The sequence below is a fragment of the Battus philenor genome, unplaced genomic scaffold, assembly GCF_028537555.1.
Source record: "Battus philenor isolate CCGP_79_NKW_IND1 unplaced genomic scaffold, ilBatPhil1.0.hap1 SCAF_22, whole genome shotgun sequence".
NCBI classification, from domain to species: domain Eukaryota; kingdom Metazoa; phylum Arthropoda; class Insecta; order Lepidoptera; family Papilionidae; genus Battus; species Battus philenor.
In genome coordinates this window covers 5,011,350-5,033,807 of record NW_027181685.1, presented here as the reverse complement: position 1 = coordinate 5,033,807, position 22,458 = coordinate 5,011,350, and the positions used below count along the sequence as shown (strand labels likewise).

The 22,458-nt window shown below is 37.4% G+C and overlaps 1 protein-coding gene across 3 annotated transcripts in view; it reads left to right on the top strand.

Annotated features, from left to right (window-relative positions):
- Nucleotides 1-22,458, top strand: part of Stim (stromal interaction molecule) — a 56,151-nt gene that overhangs the window by 4,177 nt on the left and 29,516 nt on the right. For all 3 annotated transcript variants that reach the window (XM_068766888.1, XM_068766887.1, XM_068766889.1), the window contains exon 2: nucleotides 21,420-21,550. In XM_068766888.1, coding sequence (XP_068622989.1) covers nucleotides 21,420-21,550 — 131 coding nt within the window. The remainder of the gene's footprint in view (nucleotides 1-21,419; nucleotides 21,551-22,458) is intronic.

Genomic DNA, 22,458 nt, shown 5'->3' with positions numbered 1-22,458 from the left:
AATTTGATACCATATATATCTTATATATCTAGCAATAATGCAAGTTTACCTCTGAAACGAAACATATTTAAAATTCTAGCGAGCCAAAATTTGACAACATATATGTACACTTATAAATATTTATTAGACAGTCTTTCGTGTTAAAGATTTACTACAGCCAGTTAGTAAAGGTTGCTTACTTGTAAAAAGAAACAAGAAGAACTCCGTCTTTCAAAACTAGAACCTGCCAATTTGAACTCAGCCATAAGCGTAAGTAACTTCAGAGATATTTTTAGATTGTGAAGATAATTAAATAGTAATCGGTCTGACCCCGCGTTGCAGTGTAAAAAGTGCCAGCTTGTTTCAGTGACAAACGCAAGCGCATTGTCGCGTAGGAGTTAGAAGTTATTGCTGGCGCCACCTGTTACGCTTAGATTATTTACCGCCAAATAAACGTCTTGTACGTTAACATAAAATTAACAGAACGTCTTAAAGCAATGTGTGCGTTTAGTCTTTGTTTAGATTAATTGTGATAATTATCCATATTTAGCCTGATTTTAATTTGTAGTTTATTTTTTTTTTGTTTTGTTAACCTGCACATATTACACATTATTTGTACTTCAAAATACAGTCGACATCAATGCTTCTAAAAGTGCTATACCGATACAATTGCGGGGGCCATAAAAAAGTGTTAACTTTAGAAGTTCTCATGTTAATCCGATCGAGCCGAGGTTTGTCCTTCTAGGGAAGCTTCGAATTGAAATGCTTAACGCATTTGAAGTGACAGCCCTTGCTCTATTGCGCTCAGTTATTCCACGATACCTTTAGTCTTGCGGCTTCCTAACCCAGAGAAATATACGATTTACTGGCACGAGCCAATTAGTCGATTTCAGTTTCTGTAAAGAGGTTCAGTTCATTCGCCTGCGATCGCTTTGCCACTTCAAACCGGGTGCAGATATGAACGTCGAGAGGATAACATTTTTCAATGATTATTTTAGATTGTATTGTTTGGGAGAATTATAACTAAAATATCTAGCCATTGTATAGGTCATCGGGTTTTTTTTTGATATCTAAAAAACTCCAGAAAGATAACAGTGAATGTATTTTAAATATATGCCACGCTCAAATGCTTTGTAGTTTTAGCGGCACGTTGGTATGTAAAGTTTTTGCGTCGTTTTATGGCAGTGTCCACGCTGACGTTTTGAAATGGAAATTATTATTTCTCGTGCACGCCATAAAAATGTTTCATTCGATTTTTTGCACACATTTCTCAATATTTTTTTCACCATTTATTACAGAATTTTTTTTTGAAAATTTCCCTACATGTTATATGTAGCATTTACATTAAGCGATAATGGTAATCAGTTAAAATAAACGTCTTCTTTGTCTGTTGGACATTCGTGTGTTTTTTGATCGTTGTTATAATATACTACAAGAATTAATAAGGGACAATCAGATACAAATCAATTTAAACTGGTCTTAATTTAACCAAAAAATCTAAGGCAGCATTTTCGCTGAGGTTTTATGCATCTTTTCTTGTTCTTGAAATAAAGCACTTAATTTCTTAAAAAACCGTCGACCAATTGGTCATCGTTGTAGAAAAATGCGCTCGTTCTTTACAAGTTAAAGTAGAATTTATGAGCACATCACGGTATTTGTTTAAATCGTTTTTATACGTATCATATCCATTCTATATCCGAACACTAATGAGTGATATTAAAAAATAATTAACGCTAAAAGTGCAAAGAGAGTTATCGTTAAAAAAAATAAAGTTATCAGCGTATTGATTTCTATTATTATGCCTATAAAGTTGTAAGCGACATAGCTAAGCGGATTGGCTAGTTGTTGCCGGTCCCGTAAGGTTCTGGAGTGCAGACCATTAATCAGCAAACGCAGCGAAGGACATCCAACCACAAGGCCGATAGACTACCGATGTAGCGAGCGAGTCGTGAGCTAAAATATTAATATTTATCTTTTGATAGCGCTGTATTAGATGTCCACAATAAGGAGGACAGACGACCTTGTTAAGGTCATTGGAAGACGCTGGATGCAGGCCGCTTGCAACCGGTCTTATTGGAAATTTATAGAGGAGGCTTATGATAAACAGTGGACGTCTTACGGCTGAAATGACGGCGATTATATCAATAAAGAGTGAACTCTAATAATTGACACATTTTTAATTTTATTGTTATTAATATTTTTATGACACCTGTAATCAACTAGATCTACAGACATCTAACCAGATAAGTTAACTTGTGTAGCTAAAGCCTTTTACGGTAGGTGGCAGAAACGTTTGTAAGCCACGGACGTAAACATTTCGCCTTGGCAAGTGCCCGGCGCGGCGACGGCCGATTGTTCACAATTCTATATATGTAAGTACGTTGCGATTAATTGCACTATTATTATATTTAACACGAACAGCTGGTGACCTAACGAATATTGAAGTGGGATTAGCGAGCCATTGTAATGAAAATATGTTGTTTCCTTCTAGTCATAGGATTCGTTATTCGCTTAATTTAACCAATGATTTACAATGTTTGGAATGTGAAAATGTTGCAAAATCTTAGTCGAAAATGACATAGTTTGTAGTGGATATTATATACCAGGGGTGGCCAAGCTCCTTGATAATTCGAGCCATTATTCAAAATTAAAAATTTTTTCGCGAGCTGCAATTTAATGCGCATTTAAAACACGCAAATGTATTTTTTTAACAAAAATTATATTTGTTGAAATAATGTGACAAAAGTTCAAAATAAGTGTATTGAAGTTAAACATAATGGCACACGTATATGGCAGCACTTCTAATAATACTTAAGATGCTGGTTAGTTAATTACGATCGGTATTAGGATTTCGCCAATTTTATGGTCAAGTAAAAATAATGATTATTCACACCAGTAATTTGTTTAGATTTCCCAAGAGCTAACATAGGTTATATAAATTTAAATATTTTAATAATTCGACAATCAATCGGAGCTAAAAATAACCGTTCAAAGAGCCGCAGTTTGGCCACCCCTGCTACATACATAATATATTGAACTAGAAAGTTGCTTTTGTTATAGTACTACTGAAACTACTCTACCGCGTCTTAGGAAATTGCAGCGAAATGTGGCCAAAAAATATGAGCGCTGCCACTACGAGTCTCACCGTGCGCATACCTAAGCCGCGGTACAGCAGTTTCGGTAGCACTATATTCACACCAACCTCATGGTAATACAGTCTACTTTACAGTCGAGCAAAGTTTGCCGAAGTCTTTACTTCACTTTACCCAGTGCCTGCCGCTATCCGAAATGGTAGTAGTGTTCACTTCAGAAGTTCACTAGATAATAGTATCCGATCGAGCCGAGGTTTGGCAGTGTTTTTGCACCACCGAAACAGAATGTTAAACGCCATTCGATTGAGATCCTTAGCAGAACGACCCTCTCGGGGGCTTTGCACCCAGTCACTCCATGGAGTGTCTGTCTAAGCTTTCTAAAAGATGCAGCCGAGGTTTAAGGAGATCCCAATCATAACTGTGCGATAGCATCTGCATCAATTTGAGATTGGATGGTACTTCTCAGTATTGCTTTCGCACTGTTGTGTAGCGGCAGATATGGGCGCTGCTGTTTAGACCAGTAGGGTGAACCTATGACAGGCTTGTTATTTTTTTGCGATACGCTGTATAATAAATTATAGAAATCATAAATAAAATTTTACATACATAGCCAGAGAACGAGAGTTGTTTATTAATAATAATATTCAACGTAATTTTAAGACAAACAAACCGGTTAACAGATGTAGTTAGTGGCGCTTGCTCCGCTTTGAAATGTATTATACGAAGTATAATTCCGAAATAGAGACAACAAACAAACTACGAAACCAAAAACTAAATATATTTTTTTAATCTTTGTATAGTTTTTCTATTTTTTTTTATTATCTAACTATATAGAAATTACTTTATTTTCTGTATTGTCAATATAATTTATAAATGTTAATAATTTTTTAATTTTTGTTTTTATATATAAACAAATAATTCCTCATTCACCAGCACTGGTCTCGATATTCTCTAACAAAATACATAGAGACCGTTTTTGCTATGAGCAAATAAAGCTGTTTTACAAAATATGTAAATAAAAAAAAATTGGAGAGTTGTAAAAAACGAGTCAATTTATTATTTTACTTAATTTCGTTTATGATAATACAAAAACAAATACCTTTCAAATAATTAAAAATATTTTTTATCTTTAGGCGCAATTTTAAATTACTCGTTTTGGCATGGTAAAACGTTTCTTAGCTTTAGATTAATAATAATCAACTGGCCGATAAAAAAAATCTAATTAATCAATCATGAGGACAAAAAAAATCTTTTATTTCGTATTCACAGTAACTTCGAAAGAAATTTTATTTGTGTAAACAAAACGTGGGTCTTTTATTGCTTTAATTGTAATGCGTTCGTTGTGTTTATGTAGCCTTTAATTTATCTGATTATATATAGGTTTATAGGTTACAGTTTCCGCAGTAACAGATTAACAATTCATGTAATGGAAATGTCTCTTTGTGTCATGCTGATAATATCATGTAGTAATTTGACAAAGGTAAACCGAACTCTGGTCATAATTAAGTGTTTTTTTTAACAACTGTGAAATATTAATATTTTTCAGACATCAATTTTGCTCCTAACATTAGCTAATACAAAACATTTTAAAGTAAACAGTCCTTACTTAAATAACGGGCTATTGAGAGGGCTATTTTTCTAAGAGATCAAATCGTTATCAGATTGGCAAGTTGAGGTCGCAATAGGCAGGCCACATAACACGTGGGTCAGATAATCGCTGTGGCCTTTATGTTCTAGAGAGATGACCAAGGAAGGGCGACGCAAGACTCTGCCTGCTAGGTGGACAGACAACTAGCTTGTTGTAAATCAAACAGGAAGGCCTATGTCCTGCAGCGGATGAGTTTTGATTAAAATTAAGCTGTTGATTATCTTCATTGCGGTGACATACGTTCGTGCTTATAAAGATCGCGATGTTAAAGTTCGCGAACTTAGCTCGACGTTAACTACACCTACTACTTTATTTCATTATATTACGAATTACAATACAATGAGCCTTTATTTACAAACAAATGTTACAGTAAATTATTAATTTAATGCTAAACATCTGTATTCGGATATTCGCTTTGTTCTCCAGCATAGGCCTCCCCCAGATCTCTTCATAGCTCACGATCATGCGCTTGTTTCATTCAAGTCCAATCTGCTGTTATATTCGATTGGTTACTACATACAACATCGTTTTTTTCCTTAGCTAAAAACATTATTAGTTATTGAAAGTGACTTTATAGATCCAAATTTTCGTTCTTTGTTAGTTCTTAGGCATTACGACTATAAAAAAAAACAATTGTGCAGAATATTTTATATATGTCATAGAATTTTAATAATACGCATAGAATTTTCTATTAATACTATTCTACATTTTTATCTTATATTCTTAGTTTACTGTACACAGGACTACTGTGAATGTAACAACAAATAAATTTAGTAGTGGATTATTTTTACTATAAATAGAATTATTAATGTTAAAGTCACCACAAATACTTAGTGACGCTTCTAAACTAGGAATGTATGAGTCTAAATACATGTACACATGTTATGAGAACACGGATGTTTATCCTAAAGATCTAATTAACACATGACTACACGAGACACGTGACGGTGGTATGATCCAAAGTATATCGATTTAAGGACTTCTTTTTTATTTATCCTGTTCCATGAATAAATTTTTCCTTATCGATTTTGTGTGGTTTCCTTTCCGTGGACTTACGTCATTGTTAGCCTCAAACAATGTTCTTTAACGGTGTTCTCTGTTGGTCTTTGTTATTTATTCTACGCTCAGATTTAAGGATAAAGCTTATTTTAGGCAAATTTTTCCTAGAATTCGTCCGTGGCACAAATTATTGTTTTCCTCTAAGATTATTGCTTATACTTGACGAGATATTTTTGTTATATGGCATTTACAGACTTGAAATGATGAAGTGTCTAAACTGTTGATGTTTGTCTTAAAATTTTTATAATCATTCACAAACTGTTTTGACTATTCACCTAATGGCATTTACAACGTCACTGGATTTAAAGTAAGTGTTCAAGGCACTTAACCACTTTAGTAGTAACTAAGCGCAAAGATTTCCTAAGTTGTAACTTGGGCAAATTGTTTACGTCACCAGATTAAGAGCGTCAAGCATTTTAGTCTTTTAGAAGGTTGGAAGAGTGATTGAGTGAAAGGAAATTCCGGCTTGGGTTATCATTCGAATCGCGTTTAGCATTCCGCGAGCGCCTGAGAGGGCTGAACCTCGGCTCGATCGGTTGCTAATATAGGATGATAACCAAGGTCTTTGGAACCTGTTTCACAGTAGGACAATGTAACGTGATCGATTCGACATCCGAAAAAAAAAATAGTCATTTGTTGCTCAAATGCATTATCATTGTATCAAAATTGTTACACCTTTTATAATCCTATATAACTGCGAGACAAATTTTTTGGATTTTCGTGTTTTTTGATTTTGTTTCGTCAGGAAAAGGATAATAAATAATGAAATACGGTATACATAAAAAAAAAAACAATGTAAATTATCAGTCTAGCTGTGAACTTTATAATTTTGTGTAAATTTGAAAATCCAAAAATTTCTTTATTTGTGATGTGGAAACACGTTTATTTACTTATTAAAACAATTTGTGCGCGGAAAATGAATAATTCGCCTACGCGCGGTTGCGCATCGAACCATGGCTCAAATCCGACTCCCTGAACTCCAACGGCCGCAGGCGCACGTGCTGCGCGTCTTGGCTACCTGCCAAGAGCAAGCAAGAGCGCGTATCGTGCACGCCGTGCGAGTGAGCGAGACGAGTGGGCGAGACAAACAAAAGGTTGAGCGTTGTGACGACGTCCGCGGGAACTTTCACATCTGGCGGCTTTTTTATATAGCAATATTATTACATACTCCCCCTTTTGACCAGGACCAGTGACCTCACAACTGGTCAAACCGACACAAGCTTTCGCGGTCGGCCGCGAGGACGTTTTGGAGCCACAGGCTCAGGAATCTCAGTGCATTCACCCTCTCGCGAATGATAGCGTCTTAAGTCAGAGACATGATACTTCCCAATGGTAATGTCGGACTTATCAGGAAACGCTAACAGGTACGTAGTTGGGCTAACTTTCTTCTGAACGACGTAAGGCCCGTCTCGTTTAGGTACGAACTTAGCGCTGACTCCTTTTGCAGAGTTGCTGAGAACGTGCGTTTTCATCAATACGAGGTCGCCGACGTCGAGACTGTCACTTTTACGAATTTTATCTTTAACAGCTTTGCGGAGGTCTTGTTGGTGTTCAATACTTTCTTTGCTGGACTGGAGAGTATCTGCGAGTCTTAGCAGATAAGGTGTGATTTGCGGCACGTAGTTCTCCGCTTCGACAACTGCACGCAAGTCCGTCTGAGCTGCAATTGGTGAGCGAAGTTCGCGAGCAAAAGTCAGGCATGCAGGAGTCTGTTGGGTTGCTTTTGTCAACGATGTGTTTAAAGCGAAACGAATAAATGGCAGAGCTTTAGGCCATTTTTGATGGTGATTTTCCACGAGGATAGCCATTTGCACCTTAAGATCCCTGTTCTTCCTCTCCACAGGATTCGCTTCTGGATGATACAGGGGCACCAGATTCTGCTTAACACCCAAAACAAACATAGCTTTCTGCATAACATCGGCAACGACTTGGACACCATTGTCAGAAATTAATCGCCTAGGAACACCAAAACGAAGGAAAACCTCCTCTATCAAGATCTTAGCACAAGCTTCAGCAGTAGCTTCAGTAAGCGCAAACAGCTCTACCCACTTACTGGCGGTGTCTTCGACAATAAGGACCCAACGTTCACCCTTGGGACCCTTAGGAAGTGGACCGAACAAATCTACTGCTACAACTTCGAAGCGCTGTGCGGGTACTGGAGTCTGCAACAAGCCTGAAGGCTTCTCATTCGAAGGCTTGTAACGCTGACATTCAGTACAAGAATTGAGATACTCCGCTACAAAACGACGCATTCCAGGAAAATAGAACCGCTGGGAAATACGATGCAAAGTCCTATCAACACCACCGTGACCAGCTGTTGCAGCGTCGTGACATTCAACCATAACTTGCTTCCGACGGTTGACTGGTACAACAAGCTGCGGTTCTTCCGTTTCTGCTTCCGTATATCGGTAAAGTATCCCCTTTGACATATGATAACCTCTATCTGTCCACCTTCAAATCTCCACTTCTTCCTTTCCCTCCAGGCCCAGGATAATCTTCGCGATTTCAGGATCTGCGAGCTGATCTTCACGAAGAGCGGTTGCCTCCCATCGTGGCGTTTCAACCACCACCGTACAGACGCCACAAGCATCTCGAGCCTCCTCAACGCATGGCGGTCGACTGAGCGAATCTGCGATGACGTTTGCCTTTCCTGGGGTGTAGTCCACTTGGAGATCGAAAGACTGCAACTTCATAGCCCAACGGATCAATCTACCTGCAGGAGACTTCAAGGTTAGTAACCACTTCAGGGGCTGGTGGTCGCTAGCGACGCGCACGGGATGACCATCGATGTAGCCGCGAAACTTCTCGACTGCCCACACAACTGCAACAGCTTCACGCTCGGTGGTTGAGTAGTTTCGTTCCGCCGAAGTCAGAAGGCGGCTGGCGTACGCGATCGGACGCTCCTCGCGCGGCGACTCCCCCTGCAAGAGAGCTGCACCTAAAGCATAGCTGCTCGAGTCAGTCCTAAGCACAAAAGGAAGACTATAATCTGGCTGGATGAGGATTGGAGGAGAGGTAAGTGATTTCTTAAGTTCCAAGAACGCGGTGACTTGAGCTTCGCCCCACAACCAAGACTGATCTTTCTTCGTCAGCATAGTCAACGGTTGCGCAACCTTTGCGAAGTTCGGCACGAACTTGCGGAACCACGAGCACGTCTGTAAGAAGGATTTCAAGTGCTTCACATTCGTCGGCTCGTTCATATCGACAATGGCGCTGATTTTGTCAGGGTCCGGCGATAGCCCTTGAGACGAAATCACGTGACCTAGATACTTAACACTTTCTCTAGCAAACACGCATTTAGCTCGATTGGCGCACAGGCTGAAGACACGAAGGCGATCGAAAACAGCTCGAAGATCCTGTAGATGCTGAGCAAAGTTTTCAGAGATCACGATGAGGTCGTCTATGTAACCTAAAATGGTCACGCCTTTTAAAGCAGACCCTGAACGAAACCTGTCAATCAGACGCTGGAACGTCGCTGGAGCGTTGCGCAAGCCAAAAGGCATACGCTTGAATCTGAAAACGCCAAATGGTGACACGAAGGCGGTTTTGTCGCGATCCTCTTCCTTGACAGCAACCTGCCAGTAACCTGCCTTGAGGTCGATGGTGCTCATGAAACAACTTTTGCCAGTATACTGCAGTAGATCGTCGATCACCGGAAGCGGATAGGAGTCAACCTTCGTGACGGAATTCAATTTGCGATAATCCACACAAAATCTGTAGGACCCATCCTTTTTAGGTACCAACAGCGCTGGTGCTGCCCACGGAGACTCACACTCTTCGATGACGCCCTCCGACAGCATCTTATTAATTTCAGCCTCCATAACTTCTTTTTTCGCAGGCGTCAGGCGGTACGGCGGGACGGCGATCGGCGGGTGGGTGCCGGTGTCAATGCGGTGTTCAGCGAACGACGTCGATCCTCCCCCTTCTCGGAAAATGTCCTCGTACTCCTGCAATGTCTGCGCAAGGCTTGCTCTTTCAGGTGGTGACAGCATCATACCCTCGTCCGAACGCAACATGTCGGCAGAGGCGCATTCGATGAAGTTACGTGATTTCTCACAACGCAAGGGGTGAATGACCTGAGGTTGATCAGCTGTGAACCACGTTTCATTAAAAATATCAATAACCAAACCAGCTTTACGTATAAAATCAATGCCTAGCAATGTTTCATTGTTAACTGCATCTGGAAAAATAATAAATGTGATAGGTATTGATGCGCCCGCGAGCATCACCACAACGTCCACCAGTCTGACTGTCACGTCACGCACTACACCGTCAGCAAGTTTCACAGTCATGACGCTACTACGCATCGGCTGCCCTAACTTAAGCAACAAGGAGTACAGCGTGGATCCGGCAACGCTACGTTTAGCCGCCGTGTCTAATAGACCGGTACCGCGATAGCCAAAAATCTCTATGTCCAAAATTGGACGGCCTTTGGTACAAACATCCGGACGCAAGCGCTCGGTACGCGAGTTATCCACTGACCGCGCATCAGGTACATCATATACATTACAAACAGAATTTAAAAAAACAGTATTACAATCAAAAGAAACATGGGCTTGACATTGCGATGCCTCGGTTTTGGAATATAAATGCCTATTTGTTGACATAAAATCGCATGCAAAGAACGAATCCTTAGTGTCCGTATTTTTTGTATTACAGTTAACACAATTAGCACGAATAACACCTTTCATACCACAACCGTAACACGAAACTGTATGCGGATCACTTTTAGATCTAAGCCTTGAGCACTCATCGCGATTATGTCCACTCTTCTTGCAATAAACACAAAACCGTTTACCTCGATTCGGCGCATTCGCTGCGCTTACCATAGCAGGTACAGCGGCGGCGGCGGCGGCGGCGCGTGCGTTGCACGTAGCACGCGCGCGCGAGCCCGCACTCCCTACTCGCTGATCGCTTTGTACACTTTCTCGTGTTAATTTGAAACGAGCCGTGCAACCGGCGAAGTTTCCCGACGGAGACGGATGAGCCGAAGACGACGATGACGATGGTGATGGCGAGGGCGCTCCTGTGGTGAAGGCCGGCGATCGCAGCAAAAGACTCTCGATTAGCTGGCGGTTTGACTCCGCTTGAGCCTTGGCGAACGCCGCCATGAACGACGATAGCTGCCCCTCGGTCATGAACCTGTCCGAGTCCTCATTCTCGACGTTGTTACGGACGCCTGTAGCCTTGCAACGCGGCATCGCAAACAACAGATGCAAACCACTTACGAAATTCACTCCGATAACGCACAATTGTTAAATTTTCGATAGGATTCTTCTACGACGCTAAGATGGCGAACGGTTGAATACGCGATTTCGTCGATAATTAGCGCGTAGGCCCCACGTTGGGCGCCAGTGTGATGTGGAAACACGTTTATTTACTTATTAAAACAATTTGTGCGCGGAAAATGAATAATTCGCCTACGCGCGGTTGCGCATCGAACCATGGCTCAAATCCGACTCCCTGAACTCCAACGGCCGCAGGCGCACGTGCTGCGCGTCTTGGCTACCTGCCAAGAGCAAGCAAGAGCGCGTATCGTGCACGCCGTGCGAGTGAGCGAGACGAGTGGGCGAGACAAACAAAAGTTGAGCGTTGTGACGACGTCCGCGGGAACTTTCACATCTGGCGGCTTTTTTATATAGCAATATTATTACATATTCAATATTGTTAGGCGGACCGAAATGTGAAGTCTGCTAGCTATAAATTAAATTTACATATTTTCTAATGAAATATCAATTAATTTACTATGTTATTTTTTTGCCGATATAATATTATTAACGAATTTGAATTATTCTATATGTAGTAGCCATCCGCCTAAGAAAGCGACAGTAATAAATACGTTGTTGGGCTTGATTCAATTGTTTTTTGGCGATAAACTATCGTGCATGCAATTTAAAAATTTCTTTTTTCCGAAGCAAAAGAGGACAAGGTACAACGTGCTGTGATAACGCGATGGTTTTTTAAAATTGAATACGGACGTCTTATGCATCATGTTTTATTCATAACTTAAAAATTTTAAAAATCTTTATTTTAACTTACACATAGGTAAGGTTGTCATAAGTTAATTTAAAAAAAGGAAAGTAGATGTTTGTATATACTTTCATTATCATCATTTCAGCCGTAGGACGTCCACTGCTGAACCTCTCCTTAGATTACTAATGACCGGTTATATGCAGCCTGGACCCACCGTCTTCCTATCAATGACTTCCTCACAAGATCCGCATTATCAGTAGAAGTCTTACGCTGCGCTTACAAGTCCATGGTTTCCACTTCAGAACTTAGACAATAGCCATCTGTTCTGCGCTCTATGTAGCCTGCCCACTGTCACTTCAACTTGCCAATCCGAGGGGCCATGTCGGGGGGTTGCATTTTATCAATATAAATATTAATTATTTTTAAATATTATTTATTACTTTTCAAATAAAGAATAGATGTGCGTGCTCTCATAAATTCTATTTTGAATTATGACCAGTTTAAATTGATTTGTATCGGATTATCTTTATTCAATTGTCGTAGTGAATATAGCAATGATAAAAAAATACGCAAAACGGCAGACAGACAAAGAAGACTTTTATCTTAGCTGATTACGATTATCGCTTTATGTAAACCGCAATGTACGCAAATTTACTTGGTAAGCTTGTTGGAAGACGCCGAGTACAAATCTTTTATAACAGGTCCTATTTTTTTTATGGCCCCCGCTATTGGGGACCTCTCCTTCCACCCCCTATTTAATTGGGAACAGGGTTTTGTATTTCTTAATAATTTTTTCACTTGAATTTTTATTTTCGTTCTCGTCTTCCATAGTACACAATATCTTTTTTATCCATTATAATCGAGGCAAGTGTTGCCTGTAAGTGCTGCATTCGGTCTCATATCGGAGCTAACAAGTCCTATTGGAAATCTGTGAGATAGGCCTATAACCCGCAATGGACGTCATATGTTTTAGCTGTACTATTATAAAAATGCTAGTGCGAAGGATTCTGTATTTCAACATCCTCTATAGCACTTTGATTGTGTTTAGTCCATATCTCTTGCCAACAGGTGAATGTCTCACTTATCACGTCTTTATTAAAAAAAATTGTGCATGTGGTATCACTATACGAGTTCCATTACACACATGTCAGCGAGAGTAAGCGCGCAAACGGCTTGCATCGTACCAAAGTAATTGATCTCAATGAGTGGAGTTAAATGGCCGGTTAGGGAGCCCCAAGTTCTTTGTACCGAGTTGCGTTGATTGTTGCTGTTGTGATGATTTATTGCGTAGGAGATTTTTCCCGTGATCTCACATATGAGCTAACATGGAAGTTTTTTTTTGTGGCATGACGACATTTTAATATTTATGTAAACGATGCATAACATACTAACGGTCAACTTTATTTTTGCTGGATTTATAACAATTTTTTCACACGTTTTAGTTTTATTATAATACATTATATTTGGATATGGATAGATAAGGTTCTTGAGTATTTTTCTGTTAGCCGGGGACAAATGTTGTAAACGAAAATGCTTACGTTTGTATAATGAGTTTTATATTAAGGTCAAACTGTTTTGTTTAAAATTCATTGATAATTGTTTAAAACCTAATGATTCTTATATGCGATAGTATATTAGTAATTACCTAGTAGTTACCTACTTTTGTATATTTATAAAAAAGGATTTAAAAGAAGATAAATGTATTTAGTCGTTTTAAATAGACCACTTGACCCCTATCAAATATTCGCTTTATGATTTGTAAGCAATCTTGAGGATTAACATGTTACCTGAAGAGGCCGAAAGATTCTCGAGTGACGACCACAAGCCGGTAGACTCGGCGTGGATAAGTTTCCACTAGGTAAACCGACGACATAATCAAGGTCACGGGAAGTTTCAGCGAGTAGCACAAGAACAGTCATCGTATTGATCTTTTAGGTCAGTTACTAAGAAGTTAAGCGCCCTCATCGCTCTGTCACAAAGGTAATACAAATAAAAACGTTAAAGAGCTACGCTCGCTCTAGGGCCTTTTGCGACATGATACCTCAAACAGGCGGAATCTGCAAATGTCATTTGAGCAGCAGTGACAACCCGGTCCAAAGAAAAAAGAAAAAAAAAGATTACTTTTAAATCTATGGTCAGTTACATCTATGTCAATGAAATTAAAGTAATTAAATGCAACTTAGACATGAAAGACGAAGCAACTGGACGCGAAACAATATACCGTGACAAGAAACTTTGGCACGTAGCAAGTTGTCGGCCTAATCGATCCACGTGATTTGAGCGTTGCTTGGCGGTGCGTAATCCGCGTTTTACTTGACATTGTACCATTACCAAGTGCAACGGCGGCTGTGGAGAGCTCATTAATATTACAACAAACGTTGCGCAACCGGATACTGTGAATTAGTTGCTATTCTTAACGGAATAGAGTTTAATTTGTATATATTTATCGATTTGGCACACAATAATAAGATGAATTGAGTATTGTTTTTAGAAATGCTTTGATATCCAGCAACTGAGATCGGTATTTCACCAGTTTATTTTGAATATTTTTTTTCAATGTAGTCTGATGGCAGTGCCACGTGTCGATTGAATTCTTCAATATTTTAATTTAGAACTCATTGAATTGAAAAAAATTTAAACTAAACATTAGATTTTCGCAGTACATTCCGTAGCGCAATCTGCTATTCTAATTGAAGTAAAATAGTATTTAGACTGGATCCATCTATTTTTATATACAAAAATGTGTTCCGACTTCGATCCAGTTTATATTGCTTCATTGATACAAGAGAAATTCTGAGGATATCAGTGGTAAAAGTTGATTGGAATAAATATATAAATTTCCCAAAACTTCCTTGGATTATTGGAGAATACTATTTATATTTAATTATAATAAATTGAGTAGTCTTAGTTAGGCCAAGATTTAATATTTAAGTTGTCGAACTGCCAAACACAAACACTATAAAGTTTCGGTCGGACTACAATAAAATAGTCAATACTAAGAACATCGAAAAATGAAGTCATTAATATAACAAATGTTTAAATACTAGAAAGTACCTCCCCATGTCTGGACCACCGAAAGTCGTACGCTGTTATAAAGAACCCTTCTGTATATTGAACAGACGTTAGAAACTAAGCACTGGATGCAGTTTTACTTCAGGGGAAGATGCTCCATCAAGAGGGACCCATTGGGGGTCCAAGTCAAACAGGCAATCGACTACAGAGCCGCTTTCACTATGCCCTCCACGACACTTACGTCTGTTAAATGTTAAAACACCACGCGTCCTGCGATATGTATTTATACATTGCTGTCAAGTTCAGAATGTAGATTTTATAGAGAAAAATCTGGCAAGGAACTCGACAGTTACTCTTTTAAGGCAAATTTTACAAGTTTTTATCTATTATAAAATATTTGTGTGCCACGTGAAAATCAGCATGATACTCATCCCAAGCATGTATAACTCTGAAATAATCTTAAACGCATTATAATGCGTGCTTGATCAATTACATTGTTTTATACAATACAATTATATTTAATTAGAAATTGCTTCAAGTGTTCTATTATAGAAGCGTAAACTTTGATCTGCAAAAATGGCGTTACGAACTTATTTTTCCGTCTCGTATTAAACGAATGAGGGTCGCTGTGTTTTGTAATTATAGCATTGTAATATTATATAAACAATTATATCATAACTATTGTGATGCGACCGTCGGTATATCTATTTTTATTACATACGTCCCTTAGGGAATTCCAGACTGAGATTGTTAATTGGTCGAATAGAAATAAATATATAGCAAGCATACATCCAAGCAAATTATCAGTCATAGTCTGGATCGTCATGAAAGTAGACACATAATTTACTACATTGGTTTAATTAAATCTTGTTTCTTATTAATTAAAGTTTTTATTCAAGCACTGCGTAGTTTAACGCTTTGCAAAATGAACTCTGGATATAACGTTGTACGTATCGACTATTATTGTTTTATACTTAAATACATACCAACGACAATTTTAAATAGAAAAAGATGAATTTTTGTTCGTAAAATAAGTTTACTATAAATATAAGAGATTCGTAGATAAATAGGTCACTCTTCTAACGCACGTGTTGACAGTTCCGTTAATAGGTTTTTTTTAATTACAACGAAAACATGAATTTAATATTTTATTATGTTAACCGAATTCTGTAGTCGCCTGCAGAGATTTATAAGTAATATTGAGATATAAATCGCTGTGAATAGTTCCACCACATTTTTAAGTCGAAACGTTACTGTTTTAATTACGGGCACTCATAATATTTTACGTATTAGACATGGCAAGCCGTTTAATGGGTTAAGTCTAAAAATCTTACTATCTAAGTCCTCGGAACTCTTGGCAAAGATTCCTAGATTGTTATTTTTCACAAGATTGAGAGGCCTCTGATCTCTCATAGCGGAAGCCCAGAACAGGATGTTCCATCAATGTAATCTGAAAAATAAAAATTATTTTGCTGCTCCCACTATTATTATTCATTCGTAGGTTGATGTGTACATTTTATAACAAATTACCAAACGACGCGACAAATGTCTCTTAGTCGCAAGTTCAAGAGATTTATTAAGCACTGGCTCTAACAAAAGGCACATTATTCTATTGCAGAGTATGCTAAAAAACCCACCACTGAGTTTCTTGGCAGTTCTTCTCAGCAGGTGGCGCTTTACAAACTAGCGTAAACTTAATTTAAGCTGACGATTACAAATGATTGTAATGATCTCATATAATAAATCTATTTTGACTGCTGAATCTAAGCTAAATAGATTGCTATATTCGGACCAGTGGATTTCAATATAAGCCGGAAAAATTAAATGTCTTTTCGCAACGTTCCGCTAGATTTATATATAAATTCAAATGACCTTAACAATGACTTGGTAAAACTTAAGACGTAAGTAAAAAACGTACTGGAACAGTCGAAATTAAAAACTCAACGTTAAAGTTTTTCGGCTTTAAACGTTGTATTATATGCAGATATAATGGCACGCGTATATGACAGCACTCTTAATAATACTTAAGATGCCGGTTAGTTAATTATGACCGGTATTTGGATTTCACGAATTTTATAGTGGAATATTTATTATTGTTATTATTATTCACACCAGTAATTTGTTTCGATTTCCCAGAAGCTGACATAGGTTATGTAAATTTAAATATTAAAAAATAGACCAACAGAATCCAAAAATAATAGTTCAAAGAGCGGCACATGGCTCGCAAGCCGCAGTTTGACCACCCCAGGTCTATAATATGCTTTAGGCCATATAGTGATTAGAACAGACGGCCGCTAAGTAATGGTTTTTGAGTGGAGAACATTACCGAAAAACGCAGCGTAAGACGTTCGTTCATAACGTGGACAGAAAACATTGTTAAGATCGTTGAAAGAAACGCTGGTCGCTTTCATCCGTCATGACTATTGAAATTCTTGGGGAACGTCTATTTTCATCTGCGGACTTCATATAACTGAAATATGATAATAAATATGCTTCAGCGAACGAAATAAACTCGTTAGTTCTATGATAAGCATTTGTTTGCTTTTAATTTGTTAACCCGACTAACACACATGCCACTGTAAAATAAAAAGTCCGCTATGTCATCGCTGAGTGTCAATGACCTCGTGTAAATGTAGAGTTTATATAGTTTACTTGACACAAATGATATGTCGTTTGCATTAAATTTGCATATTAGATATAAAATTCAAAGATACTTTAAGTAATAAAATCACTAGCATCTGTGCGTTTGTCTGTTAATATTTCTTTTAATATGCTAAAACATTTTGAGAAAATCTTCGAAAACGAATCGTACCATTGGCCCACCAATTATTATCAATAGCGACCAAAGAAGCAAAACCCAGAATAATGTTATCGTAAAAGGATATAGAGCTAATTGTTATCAAGATGATTTTTTGTTGTCTTATGAGTAAATACTATGTAGGATAAACTACAATTTCGAGGGCAATGAAAGGGCAATGGCTGGGGAGAGTTGGGATAAAGTCTTTGCCGTTACTCTTGTGCTTCTCTTACAACTTTATCTGACATGTCCTTACGCAATCGGAGTCCGCAAGCTAGCTATACTTACAAGACATATGTACTAACCACATACATAACCGATGAGTGAAGGCGTGTATTAAACCCGTGTAACTGTTTAGTGCGATGGCTATGTGTAAGGTTAGGGATGTTAATGATATGATGTTTAGGATCTCTCCTCTGTCTACCCCGTAGAGAGCGGATGCAAGCGGATGCGGAAGCGAACTTCTATTGGCTGTTATCCCACGGTCTGATATTTTTTAACTGCGGTACCGTCTTCGGACAATACCGTAATTGTAATAATGTTAGCCTAGTGCCTCAAGTATTAGGGTAGAGTTGGAAACTCCATTAGTCATAATAATTTTACACGATAGATACCCAATGCAAAGCTTAGGCCGCCCTCGAAGATCACCATGGTGTCCGTTCTCGCGCTTTCAGCATACAGTAACGCAACTTCCCACGACCTTGACTAGATCTGCCTGGCTGTGTGATGAATCCATCAGATGCGTGCCCTGATGGAATCACTCCTGAAACCAGCGTGCGATGTGCTTCTTTGAAAGGGAAAGGTATCTGAAGAACGTATTACCACCATAGTCATATTCATTGTTCTACTAAGAAAATACGACTAAATAATAGATGATAATTGTTGTTACAAATCATCAAAATTAGTCGATGAAGTACGTACGACCATATAAAAAAACTTCAAGGTACGATTCATATTCTCGCCAATTAACAGTAGTAATTAACAACTTCAAATCAATGTATCAAGTTTTAATGTTCCGAGAACTAGGGCATTGATCTAGAAAATCGTCAGAGGCCACTAATGAGCGTAAGGAACTGCGGATATATTTTATATTCGTATGTCGTACCTGAAACAACCAGAAATGAACGATAGTACATATAACTTCCTTATGCCGTTTTATATTTTCCTTCGTCAAACACTAAATAATCGTAGATATGGAAATGGGTAAGTAATTTATAATGTTTATATTATTCATTTAATTCATACATGTTATTCGACCCCAATGAGTCACGACAGTCTTATTAAATTAAACTTAATAAATAAATGTATTTGAAATACTTATAAATCGCATTTATCTTTTTTATTTTTAATACCAAACCTACGATTTTTTATAAAAAGAAATCTTAAAATCAGATTAACATAAATGAGTTCATTTTGTTAACATAGATTAATAATACGAGCATAGATTCCACTTGAATCTAATCGCCATAGGGTAATCTAAGAGATGCATATTTTATAACATAGATAATTTGTTTTTGTAATAAATGCCTAACACCGCGTTAGTACGAGACTTTTTGTATGGAAATGTTTCCGAGAGGAAACCTCGGTTTTATTTGTCACTCTGTATGCGCTTACCCTTTGAACCCGAATAATTCAAAAAGAGGGCTAACTCTCGACTTGTTTATTATGGCCTGGCTAACACTGGAAGTCGCGTTAGGTTAGTCATAACGCGGCGTAAACTAAACACGCTAAACAGTAGTACCTAAACATTACTTTATCTCGATTTCAGGGAGCCGTAGCTAGTGACACTATCTGGCTAATAAATCCTAGTAGGCATGAGATATGCTTCAATACTGTTATTGGTGGACCAAGTTCTTTTATCATCCGGATAAACGCCATTCTGTTCTCATTTTATAGTAAAAATTCTAAATGGCTTCATGTAAAAATTTACCAAATGTATAATTACAATATAAACAATTTCCGAGCGTTAAATTCAAGAAATTATCAACAAATTCAGGATTTTTTGTGTGGGTTAATGCGCTAATCAGTTGTTTACAGAGAACACGAAAAAAAATTTAAACTGAAATGGTAAAAACCACAATTTTCTTTGTTCTTAGAAACTACGGGGTAATTGAAAACGTACCAACAAATCGGTTTTATGAACTCTAGACAGCAATATTAAAAATAATAAATAAATCATATAATACCGCGATTTTGACCTGTCTGTGTGTAATTGGTCAATGATATTTGACATTCAAATGGCGGATAAGTAAATATGACCTTCATTTGATGATTTATGCGCATACATTTAATCTCAGTTCGTCTGTGTTCATAGTTTGTAATTTAAAATGAAGCTACTCTTATTAAACCAGACGATGAGATTTACGACGTTCCCTTGAATTGTTAAGGGGACTTTTTTAATTTTTTTTTAGACAAATAATAGAATATTTTACTACCTACTAAAATTTTTAACCTTTTATGCTAAAGATTCTTTCTAAAATATAGAAAGGTATATCATTGGTTATCATTTTTAGCCCTAAGACGTCCAATAGATACGATTGTTCGCGTGCAGCGTCTCCCGACGAACTAAAACAAGGTCGTCTATCCTATGCTGCGCTTGCGGGTCCGTACCGTCTTGCTGTCCATATGTGGTTGAACTCATATCGTTAATTGTTACTAATTTGTATATCAATTACGAAATTAATCAGATTTAATTTATACGATCAACATACTTCCAATGTCAAATCAATCAGTAAAGCAGTTAAACGGAATTTAATTGCTATAATGTCCCAAATCACTTTTTTGTTTTCATTGCAGTCATTATGGAATATCGAATGAAGAAGTAAACATGACTTCTTTTCGTGTATCATACCAATGTTGTTTACTCCGTTGTAATAGGGTTCAGTATCTGTTTACTTAGTTTTGTTTTTTTTATTATTTCCTTTGTAGTATCACGGAAATTATATCGCGATAATATATCCTCCATCCTTTTTAAATAATAATATTTAAATAATAGCGTTTTATTTTATATAAATGTACTTAATTGTTTTGAATCCTATGATCACTTTGTACAAATAAAGTAAACTGAAAAAATGCTTCAGTAGTTTCTAGAATTCAAAATATTAACACATTCCATGTCATGTGGGGCGTATACGACTCCCGCTGCACTTTCCGTTCAGGCCATTTAGAGTTCTGATTGAAAAACAAAGGATTCCTAAAAAATGGATTGTAGGGTCGAATATATGTAACTTCACATCACGTATGCGCGTACATAATTTATAACCTTTCCCTTCGCGCTAACTATAGCTTTGCTGTACTGAAAAAGTGTAAAGCATACGTCTTAAACGACTCTTTTAATTTTTAAAGTATGGGTAGTTTACGCCCCACACTGCCTGAATGGAAAATATTCAAAAATTGCCGAGGCACGGATCGTGTTAATCTAACTTTTAACAATATATGTTGTGTCATACGTTCGTTACAAACAAGTATTCGTATATCTCTTCGTACCTTTATGGAGCCGTGTACTTTATACTAGGTCAAGGGCCAATTCGTAAACTTGTTTTCTAGAACTTTCCACAGTACACAGTAGAAGGTTTTCTTAAAATATACTTGGTGAGAAACGAGTCACAATATATAGTGGTATTATTTCATATGGGATTTATTATTTATGATTTAAAATTGGTCTTTTTCATGTTAAGTGTAATCTTTACAAAAGAAGTCAGCAAATTAAAAAATAAAACACGATGTTTATTAATTATTTAGTCTTAGTAAGATTAAATAATTATGTAATTCGTTAAAGAAATTAAATTAATTAGAACACAATTGTCTTATTTGCTTGTAAGAAATAAGTGAAACTTAATGGTAATGTCTGGTGTTTCAGTACTACTGGAGGCTTGTAATAACGACCCTGCGTGCCTTCAAGACCGCGCTGGTTTAGAAGCTATCACTCAACTGCACCGACAGCTGGACGACGACGCGAACGGCAACGTTGATCTAAGCGAGAGTGATGACGTGAGTAAATTATATTCGAGTACAACATAAATAGTATTCCTGAAGGTTGGATTTGTGATATATACATAAGTTTCTTCGTCCACTTAGATGTTTTGATGACACTAAAACTCTTTTGAGGACAACCATGTACAGTATTACAATACGTTACAATTATCATTATTTCAGCCATAAGATGTCCAATGCTGGACATAGATCTTCTTTATAGATACAGAATGTTGTCTCTAAATTGTCAAGTTAAAAATTAAGGAGGTTTGTTAAACTAATAAAAATATTATTACAGTGTAAAGGATCTTTTAAATGAATATAAAGCATACGAATGAAATGCTTGTATAAGGGAAAGTGTGAATGTGACCAATAAAAAATCTCTTTTGTTGTGCTGCTCTATTTTAAATAGGCATGGGGGTCAGAGCACGTTTGGAAACTATAAGTCGAGCTATGCCATTATAAGAGAGCTCAATCTGATTCTATTGTCTACCAAATTGTACTCTTCTGGCAGTCTCTTCACGATGTATACAAGTAGTCGTTATAAATGTTTCTATGTCAATAATATGAATAAAAGTGAAAGGTTTTTGTGGATGTACAATGCGTCTGGCCACCGGTGTCGAAACCCTAAATGTAAATCTTAGCAATAAATCGCACCCTACTATATTTTTTCCTTACGCCAAATTAAATTGATAGCCATTTCGTAAATAAAATTGCAAGTTATTGCCTGTATTTTAAGTTAACAATTATAATATTTTATATGTTTAAAAGGCCATTAAATTGGTAGATATCAACTAAATTCATATAAGTACCTCGTATTATAAGTAGTATAGTCTAAAAGTAGTATTGTCTAAAAAAAATTAAAATGTCTCCAATTTTATTTTGAAAGAGAAATTTCTAGATACTATTTACAAGTCTCTCTTAGC